At 42.9% G+C, this 12,913-nt stretch overlaps 1 protein-coding gene across 10 annotated transcripts in view; it reads left to right on the top strand.

Moving 5' to 3' along the window:
* WWOX (WW domain containing oxidoreductase) overlaps positions 1–12,913 on the top strand; it is a 1,119,479-nt gene that overhangs the window by 165,470 nt on the left and 941,096 nt on the right. The window contains exon 6 of one of the 10 annotated variants that reach the window (XM_031657878.1): positions 2,378–3,256. The exons of the other annotated variants lie outside the window; for them this stretch is intronic. Coding sequence (XP_031513738.1) covers positions 2,378–2,479 — 102 coding nt within the window. The 3' untranslated portion in view covers positions 2,480–3,256. Of the gene's footprint in view, positions 1–2,377; positions 3,257–12,913 lie in introns of those variants that run through there. 10 annotated transcript variants of the gene reach the window in all.

The following is a 12,913-nucleotide window of genomic DNA, read 5'->3' as shown; positions in this document are numbered from 1 at the left end:
CGTAATTTTTAGCTTTGTCGTTACTGATGAGAAGAATGCCAGAGCCAGAAGTTCCCAGAGATTTATTTGCCACTTACCTGGAGTAAAAGGATATCAGCTTTCCCCAACGCACCTACCTCCAATGAAGCCAACTCTCAGGCTCTAGAAGTCTCTGCCTTGGGATGGATTCACCAGTGTGCTTCTCAGGCTGGCCAGTGTGGAAGCAGCCTCGCTGTATTTCATCCTTTAAAAATACAGCCTGCTTGCCATCTCACGACTTTCCCTTAATGCAACAGAGAAATATGTGTTTGGCTGTGAAACCTTTTTTTTCTCTTTGCTGTGGAGCGCCAACTGTTCATTTATCTCTGGATGGTTTGTTTCTGGCCACCTGCCCTAAGTGTATCTGTGAATAGTGCAGCAGCGATCACTTCTTGGGTCTTGGTCATTACAAAGTGACATTTGGCATTAATTTGCTCATCACCACAGAGGGCCCCAGGGACCTACTTGGGAGAAGGTGAGTTATAGCCCACAAGGCAACATTTCTCCTGGTGACTGGCCTGAAAGCCTATTTTGGGCCACTGCATCAGTGTGTTGGGAGATGAGTTAAGAAGTTTTATTCTTATATGTGTGGAAGAATTATGCCTTCTTGAGCCATGCTCAGGAGATGTCAGCCTTTTCCGTTGTCTTCCCCTGCGCCCCACTTAAATTATTCCCTCTTTTAAAAAAGAAAAATCCTAATCTTGGAAGTAGCATATCATGTTCCTTCTTTTTAAAGAGAGAAGTAGGAATTCCCGCAGATCATCAGGGACCGAGGCTAACTGGAGCTTTGGAATGGATACAGTGCTACTCTCAGCTGAAAGCACAAATCACTTGCATCACGTATATGAGATTCCTCTTGCATCACTGCAGAGGGGTAATAGGCAAGAGTTGATCAACAACAGAACACCCACCCAATTTCTTGACTCATTCTTCAACGGGCAGAGTCTATACATGTGGTATGGTTGCAGTGTTTGTTGATAATCCCCATGTTCACAAATTCATACATTGAAACCTATTTCCCAAGGTGATAGTATTAAGCAGTGGGACCTTTGGGAAGTGATTAGGTCATGAGGATCCAGCCTTCATGAATAGGATCAGTGCCTTATAAAACGGGTGCATGGGAACTTGCTTTCTGCCTTCTACCATGTGAGGACACAGCAAGAAGGCACATATAGGAAGTAGAGATGGAGCCCTCGTTAGAAACCAAATCTACTGGTGCCGGGATCTTGGACTTCCAAGCCTCTAGAACTGTCAGAAATCAGTTTCTTTCCTTTCTATGTTTTTCTCTTTTTTCTTTCCTTTCCTTCCCCTTCCTCCCTCCCTCCCTCCCTCCCTCCCTCCCTCCCTCCCTTCCTTCCTTCCTTCTCTCTCTCTCTCTCCCTCTCTCTCTCTCTCTCTCTCTCTCTCTTTCTTTCTTCAGAATCTCACTCTGTTGTCCAGGTTGGAGTGCAGTGGCATTATCTCAGCTCGCTCCAACCTCTCCCTGCTAGGTTCAGGTGATTCTCCTTGTTCAGCCTCCCAAGTTGCTGGGATTACAGGTGCCTGGCACCATGCCTGGCTAATTTTTGTATTTTTGGTAGAAATGGGGTTTCATCATGTAGGCCAGGCTGGTCTCAAACTCCAGACCCCAAGTTATCTGCCCACCTTGGCCTCCCAAAGTGCTGGAATTACAGGCATGAGCCATCGCACCCAGCCAAGAAATTAATTTCTGTTGAACGTATGTTGTTATAGCAGCCTGGATGGACTAAGAATCATGATAAAAAGTTGGGTTGCTTTCATATTTAGAAGTATCTTGGAACGGCCAGGCATGGTGGCTCACGCCTGTAATCCCAGCACTTTGGGAGGCTGAGGCAGGTGGATCATGAGGTCAGGAGTTCGAGACCAGCCTGACCAACATGGAGAAGCCCTGTCTCTATTAAAAATACAAAATTAGCCGGGCGTGGTGGTGCATGCCTATAATCCCAGCTACTCAGGAGACTGAGACAGGAGAATTGCTTGAACCCGGAAGGCAGAGGTTGCGATGAGCTGAGACTGTGCCATTGCACTCCAGCCTGGGCAAAAGAGCAAAACTCCGTGTCAAAAAAAAAGAAATAAAGAAGGAAAAAAAAAAGAATCTTGAAACTAGAATGTCAGCTCCATGAGGGCACAAAGTTGTATCAGCTTTTTTTTTCACAGCTGTGTCTTCATCCTAAAATAGTTCCTAGCACAGAACAGGACTCAGCGAGTGATTTATCAAGTAAACGGACTCCTAAATAAATTCTCTATCCTGTATCCAGTACAATGCTTGGCCTAATATACATCTAGTTTCATTTAATCCTCAAAACACATTGATGAAGTGGGTGTTATCCCTATTTTACAGATGTGGAAATTGAGGTGTAGAGCTGTGGAAGAACTTGCCCAGGGCTTCAGAGCTTTCACAGGGGCAGAGCACGGGCTGAAATCCAGGCCTGTCTCACACTAAAGGTGAGACAATTTCCCCTGCATCAAACTGTCTCTAATATGAAGGGTCTACAAACTGTGGTTTGAGGGTCAGATCTGGCCTGTCATGTTTTTTGTACAGCCTGAGAGCTAAGAATGGTTTTTATGTTTGTAATTGTTTGGGGGAAAAAACCCAAAAAATAATGTTTTATTACATGTAAAAATTGCATGAAAGTCAAATTTCAGTGTTCATAACTAAATTTTTAAAACTTTTATTGAAGTTCCAGAGAGATCTGAAGTAAACTTTTATTGAAACACAGCCCTACACACCTTTGTTTATAAGCTATCTGTGGCTACTTTTGCACTATGCCAGCAAAATGGAGTAGTTGGGATGGAGACTATATGGCCCATAAAGCCTAAAATTCTACTCTCTGCTTCTTCACAGAAAGCTTGGCCGCCCCTGCTGTTGTCTCCACATCTTCCTTTGTTCTTCTTACTTGTCCCTTCCCTCTGAAGGCAGGATAGCATAGGGTGACCAGAAGACTCTGGAACTAGCCAGCTTGAGTCTAGTCTTGGCTCTGTGCTGACTACCTGTAGGGATGTAGGTGAGCTTTTTTATTTTTCGTGACCTCAGATTCCTCATCAAATGGAAGAAATAATGAGTATCCACTACCTTGGGTTGAACGGAATGAATCAAGTTAACTTTGCTAAACTCGTCACTTCCAGCATCGCCTCCTACGTGATAAGTGCTTGATAAATGCAAGTTCTATATTATGTCTCTCTCTCTCTCTCTCTCTCTCTCTCTGTCTCTTCCTCTCTCTCATAGTGATATGGTTTGGCTGTGTCCCCACCCAAATCTCGAATCTCAACTTGAATTGCATTTCCCAGAATTCCCATGTGTTGTGGGAAGGACCCAGGGTGGGGTAATTGAATCATGGGGACTGGTCTTTCCTGTGCTGTTCTCATGATAATGAATAAGTCTCACAAGATCTGATGGGTTTATCAGGGGTTTCTGCTTTTGCTTCTTCCTCATTTTCTCTTGCTGCTACCACCTAAGAAGTGCCTTTTGTCTGCTGCCATGATTCCGAGGCCTCCTCAGCCATGTGGAACTGTAAGTCCAATTAGATCTCTTTTTCTTCCAGGTCTTAGGTATGTTTTATCAGCAAGGTGAAAATGAACTAATACACAGAGACACATATACACATGCACACACACACACGTGTAATTTTGTGTCTAAGATAAAGAGGAGAAAATACTTTTTAGTTCTTTCTACTTCATTTGTGTGTGAAGTGCTTCATGTGGTCCACACAGGTATTAATTGCATGTTTTCTTGTTTTAGGAAATAATAATGAATCCCTCTGACTTTTTGCTTCATTTTCTGCATTTGCACAATTTGGATATTTTATTTTGTAGTCTGTTAAAATGTGAAAGTCAGTGTTAAGTGTCAGCAGCTTTCATGAATATTCTTGAAGGAAGGCTGTGTGATTGGAATGCATTGTATCTGTCCTTCCCTCTTGCTGGGGTCAGCCCAGAACTCGAGGGGAATGAGCCCCTGAGGAAGGCACAGTCCTTGGCAGTGAAATCCAGGCATGGAAACCAAGCCCGAGACATGAGCTGCAGGCCATCTGACACTGTATTTTAAGAGACCTGCCCGTGAGGTCCTCATCCTGCTCCCTATACTGCTTCAGATCCAGTTTCCCACTTGTAGTGAGGGATAGTATCTGCTCCACCTGATTGATTGATTGATTGATTGATTGATTGATTGATTGTGAGGCAGGCTCTCACTCTCATTGCCTAGGCTGGAGTACCATGATGCAATCTCAAGTCACTGCAGCCTTGACTTTCCAGGCTCAAGTGATCCTCCCACCTCAGCCTCCTGAGTAGCTGGGACTATAGGTGCGTGCCCCTACCCCTGGCTAAGTTTCTGTATTTCTAGTAGAGACAGGGTTTTGCCATGTTGCCCAGGATGGTCTCGAACCCCTGGGCTCAAGTGATCTGCCTGCCTTGTCTTCCCAAAGTGTTGGGGTTGCAAACGTGAGCCACCGTGTCTGGCTTGCTCCACGATTTTCATCTATGAATTCCACCTTTCCCATGGTGTGACCCAGGCTGGAAATACTTCACAAAGGCTCCATTTGAAAAGTGGCTATAAATAAAAGGGAAAATATGGTATTCCTTAAAGAAAAAAAGTAGCATTCTATTTTTCTCCATTGGTAAATAGTACAAATTTCAGAAAGTGTAAATTTGAATTCCTTAATAATCAGATCTCTGTAGTGTGTTTTGCTGTTATCATCCTGGGTTACCATTATGGCTGAATTCCTTAATAATCAGATCTCTGTAATGTGTTTTGCTGTTATCATCCTGGGTTACCATTACGGCCAAGTGTAGTTTATTCTGCTCACGTCAGCCATACTGAGATCCTGGTGTCCACAGGAAAAGAGCTAACCTTTGTGGATGAAGTCATAGCGTCACTACCTGCACTTGCTGTAGCTCTTACAATTATTTTATGCTTGGAAGACATCAAGAGCATGGTCCAAAGCTGCATAGGTTGCAAGCAGGTGGAGCCAGAATTTCTCTCCTGGTCTGGTAAATTCTAAAGCTGTTTACTCCTGACCCACCATTTCCTAGAACTGGTTTCTTGGTTAAATGTGTGAAAGAGTTGATGAACAGAAAGACAGATTGATCAGTTCTCCACAGGCTTCCCCAGACTGGCCAGGTAGAAATAAGCTAAGCAGATAATCAGCTTGTCCATTTTTTAATTTTCTGCACGTCACATAAGACTTCATTTTTATTTGTTGGTTTTAGATTTTTCTAATTACAAAAGAAATACATTATTTGAATAATTTTTTAAAATTATAGAGCCGTCTAAAGGAGGCATTAAAAAAACCCTTTCTATAATACCATTTGACCCAGCCATCCCATTACTGGGCATATACCCAAAGGATTCTAAATCATGCTGCTGTAAAGACACATGCACACGTATGTTTATTGCAGCACTATTCACAATAGCAGAGACTTGGAATCAACCCAAATGTCCATCAGTGACAGACTGGATTAAGAAAATGTGGCACCTATACACCATGGAATACTATGCAGCCATAAAAAAGGATGAGTTTGTGTCCTTTGTAGGGACATGGATGCAGTTGGAAACCATCATTCTCAGCAAACTGTTGCAAGAGCAGAAAACCAAACACCGCATGTTCTCACTCATAGGTGGGAATTGAACAATGAGATCACTTGCACACAGGAAGGGAAACATCACACACCAGGGCCTATTGTGGGGAGGGGACAGGGGGAGGGATAGCATTAGGAGATATACCTAATGCAAACGACGAGTTAATGGGTGCAGCACACCAACATGGCACATACATACATATGTAACAAACCTGCACGTTGTGCACATGTACCCTAGAACTTAAAGTGTAATAATAAAAAAAATAAAAAATAAATAAATAAAGAGAACCGTTTAAAACTAGAAAAACAAACAAAAAAAACCCCTTTCTATTCCTCCCTCTATGATTAGTAATTTGTACTTCTTGTGCATCCTTCTTCATGTTAATATAGATGTGCACATATGTAAGATTTTGTTCTCATTTTCTGAAATGAGTGGACACATACTCCACCGTCCCTAAGTAGTGTACAGTGTGTGCCCTTCCAGGCTAGTATGTGCAGCTTTAAATCATTCCTTTGCATAGCTGTGTAATATTCTACAACCCAGAGAAGCAGCTTGTAGCTGGCTAAAATATATATATTCAAGTGGAATTAAGAGCTTCATGCATAATTTCTTGATTTTGATTAAGAATCTTTCTTAATAGATATGTCAGACATGACTTTATGCTGCAAGGCATAGCATAGGTAGAAATTTTTATGTCACAGGTGGGCCTAATTAACCTTGATTAATGTTCTGCAAACCCGGATAGACTAGAGACTCAGAAAGGGATGCAAAAGCTAGCCTGGATCCCATGTTAGTCCTTGCTCTGTGAGCAGCTGCCACACAGTCATGCTGATGGCTCCTGCAGCAGCCATTCTGGTTTGACTGTGCTCGTGCTGCCCTGTGACATATTGTTTAACATAGTGAGTTATAAGACAGGGAGAAATCAAGACTTTAGCTACCGATTTAACAAACTGGTGACTCGGAGATCAGCACTCCAGCGTTGCCATCCTCATCAAAAGCTATATCTTTATCTAAAATTTATTAGCCAACTTCAAACCTGTTTGCCAGCTCACTAATGGAAGCCTTTTGAATCAATTTGCTCCTCTAATTTAAACAGCATTTTAACGTATATTGTCAAAGCAGAAAGGAGTTGCAGTTTCTGGCTAGTAGAATTAATTATTTATTATCCTTTTCATAAATACTTTCAGAGGCTGACATAACTGAAAATTGCTTAGGCTGTTTTAAAACACGCACACATAGAGTTTTCCAGTGGCTAATTTGAAAAATGTCACCGTATTAGTTTTCATTTACATCTGTCAGGAAACATATCTATACATAAGGATATTTTTATTTATTTATTTTTACTTTCACCAGGTATTTTTTGTGGAGTATGCATTTAATTCACATTTACAAATTGGTTTCTGTTTTTAACTGAAGGTACTTTTTCAGTAGAAATGATGTGTATGATGTCATATCTAACTTTTGATCTCACTGGTATTTGATGTTAAGCCTCAAAATCATCAAATTTTTTAATGACACTTAAAAAAATATAGAAATCTGCTTGATTAATTCATAGAAAAAGACCCCTCTGATTAAGGTAATGCTAGTTTTTGCATTTTCTCCTAGCTGTCATTGTTTGGACACAGTGATCCTCGGGTCTCTTGTGTTTTCACATGTCTTGAAACAGAAGTGCTGGCAGCTTTGGTTTCAGGCCATCTTTCCAAGGAACGTTGTCTAGCAAAGAAACTTGGAAGGTAGAGATAGTGTCTCCCTCAGGAGAAGAGGACAGGATGGCTTTCTTTCAGTATAATAAAGACAGTGCCTCCTTCTAGGACAACGTTTTGGCAGATTTGCTTGATAAAAGTTGGGATTTCTAAGCTTGGGGCTCCTCAGCTATGATGAAATGTACTGTGAGCACGGTGTCTACTGGGCTGTTCCACATCATCCCTGTGGGACTAGGGCCCAGGGCAGTGGGAGTCAATGCAGAAATAAAGCTCATGCCGTTTGCTCTGCCGTGAGTAACCAAGTCCTCTGTATCTGATCCTGGGTCTCCTGTTTTCTGCTAGCTTCCTCAAAACTTGGTAGCTAACTCATTAACTTACAAGGAAGAGGGTGAACGTGTAGACCCTTCCCAGTTTGAAAATCACCTGATCAATAACTGAGATTATAAAAATGTAGGAATAAATCAGTTATGGCCCACAGGCTAACTCCAGCCAGTAGCCTTTTATTTATAACCCAGTAAGAAAAACCAAAAATGAACAAAAAATCCAAAGATGGCTGTGGGACAGAGATGATACATGGCCCGGAGGTGAAGGTACTTAACTATCTGGCCCTTCACAGAAAACGTGTGCCAACCGTTCCTTGTTTTTGTTCAGGTCAAAGAGTTGCATTGAAAGGCCTCATCTTACACGTGAATCAATATTTAGTGGTTTGAAAATACATTGCTTAATTTGGGGTGATTCAATATCAAATTAAGATTTTTAGGTTTATTTTATAGATCTCTAGAATTCCATCAACATTAAGCTAATTACCTTAAATTATGTTTTTAAGTAACCGAGAATACATCCGTGGACGCTGTTCTGTGCCATCTTGAGTCATATTTTTAAAACAATTACCTTTGATGATTTCGTACGTTATCTCATTCACAGATGGTTTTTTCATCCACCTGACTTTCAAATCTGTTGTAGTCCTGGGAATTTTGCTTAGGTGGAAGGAATGAGTGCATGTATCTTGTCAAAGGAAATCACAAGCCCATGTAAACTCACTCTTGCTTCCGTCACCTCGTACTTTGAAACATAACCACAATGTGCTGAAGTTTCACATTGTTACATCCTACAAGCATGCTTACATGTGTCACCTTCCTGGGTTGTTTCAGCATTTGAATATCACTGGGAAGCTCAAGATCCCAGGAACCAACCATGAGAGCTTCACAGCTCAGAATTCTTCAAGATCTGGATGTAGGCAGGGAGCCTATGCAGTAATTCAAGTAAACATATCTTCTTCTTGTTTTCCTTATAGGATGATAGAGGTCAGTGCTTGTTCACCCCAGTGAGGTGGGTGGTTTTCTCTCCTGAGGGGGGAGGTTTTCTCTCATCCTTGAGTTTATCTTTACTTCCTGGTCATTGTGCAAGTTAATTTTTTTTAGCAGTGAAAACAGTCACATGAGACTGCCCAGAGAGGGCGTTGGGGGGCCTACTGGAGAAACAGTTTTAGCATCATCCAGCCTTCTCTACCTAACAAGGAAATATGCGAGGTAGGGTAGGACCTTTTGGCAGTGCTCACACAATCCAAAGAGCATGGTGAATTTAATTAGTCTGTCACACCTGTGTGGCCTTATGTTTTCTGGGATAACTTAACAAGCATTGTGTGCAGCCAGGTCAGGCAGATGGAGGTTCTAATCCAGGCTGCACACCTCATCAGCCAGGAGACTACAGGTAAGTCAGCCAAACTTTTGGAGTAACAAGTAGCTCATCTGTAAAACATAGATGTTCCAGTTTATATATAGCTGCATAATACATTACCCCAAAACTTAGAGGCTTAAAACAACAACCATTTTGTTTTATCTTGTGATTTCTCTGAGTTAGGAATCCAGGCAGGGCTCAGTGGGATGACTCTTCTGCTCCTTGTGGTGTTGATTGGGGTCAGTCAATGGTGCTGTGCTGGAGGATGAGTTGGACTGCACTTCAGCTGGTCCAGGATGGTCATCCATGGGTCTGGCACTTTCACAAGGATGACTGGGATGCTTGGCTCAGGTGAGGGACTGTTTCCCAGAGCCCCCTACATGTGGCCTTTCCTGCATGGCAGATGTAGGGCCATCAGATTTTTTACATGGTGGCTTAGGGCTCCCAGAGGATTCCAAAAGAATGGAACAACAAGAATGGCACAAGAAGCTGCCATTTTCTTATGGCCTGGCTTAGAGATTGGCACAGAGGTTGGCACAGCATGACTGCTGTGGACTAAGCAGTTACAAAACCCACTCAGATTCAAGGGGAGCAGACATACAGCTCACTTTCTGCTTGTAGAAGTGACAAAGAATTTGCAGCCATCTTTATTCCATCACCGCAGGTAATAATAGCATCTCCCTCATTACCTATAGAATAACTCCAAACTTTCTGATGATTAACTGAGATATCATGTAAAGTACCAAGCACCTGGGATAGGCAATGGGAAATGTTCACAACATTCCCATTGTTATCCATAACAACAGTAGCAGTAATGCTAATAATAATGATACTACTAATAAAATCAAGATAATTCTGTTTTTAATTCACCACACTGTATGCCATTTGTTTAAAATCAGAAAAGACTCATTGGTAAGGAGTAGGGTAGTAGTGTCATTCAGGTCTGCCTTTTAGCCCCACAAGGCAACATCCTTAACAGCAGCTGTGTTGAAAGTTTAGGAGTGCTTGTCATTAGGGTCTCATCTCCAAATTCTGGGACATCACAATAAGTGGTTATTGACTACAGGGAATTTTTTGTTTGTTTGTTAGTGTTTTGGTAATCTCTTTTGTTCGTCACTCCTTCTTTTCCGCTCTTCTAATTCTGGGCATTATATCTTACCTTTGTCAGAGACAGAGTCTTCTAACTGTGTCTTCACCTCCCAAATCCTTCTCAAGTCCATTCTCCTCCTGCTGTCTAGTGCCTTCCTGTAGTGTCATTCCAGTTGCCTTCATCCTTAGACGACCTTTAATGATATCCTATTCCAGACTTCCTAGCCTCCAGCTCTTCCTTAAATTGGCCCTAGCCTACTTTCCCAACCTTCAACCCCATGTGGTTGAACTTTCTAAGTTTCCCCAAGCTAATCAGTGTTTTGGGGTGGTATGGAATTCAGAATAAATCACTTTTTTATTGACTAACTCTGATCATAAGGACACTTTTGTGCAAGCTTGACCTCCACTGTACTAGGCAGAGGACAACATGTATGCAGAGAGCTCATTGACTCAATAAACATTTATTAAATCCAAGCCATGGGGATCCATAGGAGGAATTTAGAGCAGAGTTGTGGAATGATCAGATTTGCCTGTCAAGAGACCATTCTGGCAGCCATGTGAGAAAGGAGGGTGGGGAGACCTGCTGGGCAACAACTCTAGTCACCCAGGCATGAAATGATGAGCTCTTGAGCAAAAGTGGGTGCAGCGAGTACAGGGAGGAAGAGGAAGCATTTTGAGAGATGCTGAGTAAAAGCAACAAGATTTGGTCAACAGCTCTAAATGGGATGACAGGCATGGTGAATGGAGAAGGAAGGATAGAGGGCTAGTTTGGGGCTTCTGGCTTGGACAGTGTATTGTGTAGTGGAACCATCCCTGAAGATAGGAGGACTCCTTTTCAGTCATACTGAATTCAGGACGCCTCTGCGGCACCCACGTGGAAGTGGTCCATTGGCATCTGGATTTAGATCTGGCACTCAGGAGGGATGGACAGGATAGAGGTTGAGCAGACACAATTATATTGGCATATTTGCACTGGAGAACCCAGCATCTGACTTAAAGAGTCTGCTTGTGTTCAAAATTGCTTAGGTGTTTTCAAACTAAAAACAAATCCACTCCCAAAACCTCAACAGATTCTCCCAGTATACCCTATATTTTGTCCAAACTGGAATCACATCCTGGTCTCCCTAAACACTGCTTGCTTTTTGTTCCTTTCCTGCTCTTCCTTCTGATTGCAATGCACTCCCCATTTCCAGTCCCCGTCCTCCAATCCCTTCGTGTCCAGCTCCTGCTTATACTTTGAAACCCACTGGATTTTAAGATTCCATCTGACAAGAATGATCACTGTTCCTTCCAGTTCTTCAAGTACTTTTTGTGTTTTTGTTGGGATTTATCACTTGAAAATGCACATTGTAGTAATTTCTGAATTCATCCTGATTCTCCTTCTGGTTTCTAAACTCTTCAGGGTAGAATTCCTGTTGCATATCCCTCCGGCCCCAAATTCCTGAATGAGTTAAGCAGGACACCTAAAACTATGCAGAGGTAATACCTCCCTTGTCCTGTCCCTTTTCTGGGTCAGTTTGCCCTTCATGATTTCGGCAGGAGTGTGTCTCATTCCAGTCTGGTGAACACATCCAATATTCAGTGTTGCTCATCAGAGTAAGAGTTCTAAGTCCATATGCCTTAGAGACAGGGGTTATTTTCTAGCTTATCTTCTGCGTTGGCTTCAGGCTTCACATCCTTCCTGTACATGTTCAATGCTGCTTTCGTTTCCTGGGTGAGGGCCCTAGAATCACCTTAGAGACCTTGCTCTAGTCATAGCCCCATCTTGGTGTTCCCTTTTGAGAAGACAAAAACATTTTAAATATTCTTTCTCCCTTAATGCCTCACGAATGACCAAGCAGCATTTCATGGAAGTACACTGAGTCTCTACTGCTTGCAGGGATTAAACATAACATTCTCAACAGTGGTAAGACAGCCTTTCCCTTCTCTTTGGCACGTTTTCAGTTTTTATTAATTTCCTATGCTTCGGGTCCATGAGTCCCAAGTCATGATGTGAGTCAGTTCAGTTCAGCAAGCACTGAGGTCCCATGATATAACAGGTTTTTTTCCGGAGTTGTGGCCCATGCAGAGTTTACTAAGACTTGGCTCTTGCCTTTAAGCTTTAAGGATCCTAAAGACGCGATTATAAGATCTAAAACATGGAGCGGGTGGTGAATTCAGCCTGCAGGCATGTTGTGTTTGCATCCCCTGCAACATCCCCTTTTTTTAAAGTTCACATAAAAACCTGGATTCTTGGTTTCTCTTAAAAAACTGGAAGGTCTGGCAGCTTTGCTCCTACATTTCCTTGGAGGAGCCCTTGACTCACCCTGTGCGGTGGCAGCCCCAGTTGGATGGATGGGGCTGGTGCCTGCTGAGTTAGCTCACACCCACCAGCCCCTACGATTTTATACCTGGACCGCTTTCCACATTGACATTACCTGGCTGGTCCCTACACGTCCCCTGCAGTAACCGGCTTTCTGGAGCTGTGTGCCGAGGATCTCTTTGGCTACTGCATCTCAAAGGATGAGTGATTTAGCCAGGTGGAGAGGTTGGGGCGGATCATGGATGAAAGAATTAGCACAGACAAAAGCACTGAGTTAAAAACAGAACAGGCCGTACACGGTGGCTCACGCCTGTAATCCCAGCACTTTGGGAGGCCGAGGCGGGCGGATCAGGAGGTCAGGAGATGGAGACCACGGTGAAACCCTATCTCTACTAAAAATAAAAAAAATTAGCTGGGTGTGGTGGCGGACGCCTGTAGTCCCAGCTACTCGGGAGGCTGAGGCAGGAGAATGGTGTGAACCCGGGAGGCGGAGCTTGCAGTGAGCCGAGATCCTGCCACTGCACTCCAGCCTGG

The sequence above is a fragment of the Papio anubis genome, chromosome 18, assembly GCF_008728515.1.
Source record: "Papio anubis isolate 15944 chromosome 18, Panubis1.0, whole genome shotgun sequence".
NCBI lineage: Eukaryota > Metazoa > Chordata > Mammalia > Primates > Cercopithecidae > Papio > Papio anubis.
The sequence above is the reverse complement of the archived record's forward strand: the minus strand, read 5'-3'. Positions and strand labels throughout refer to the sequence as shown.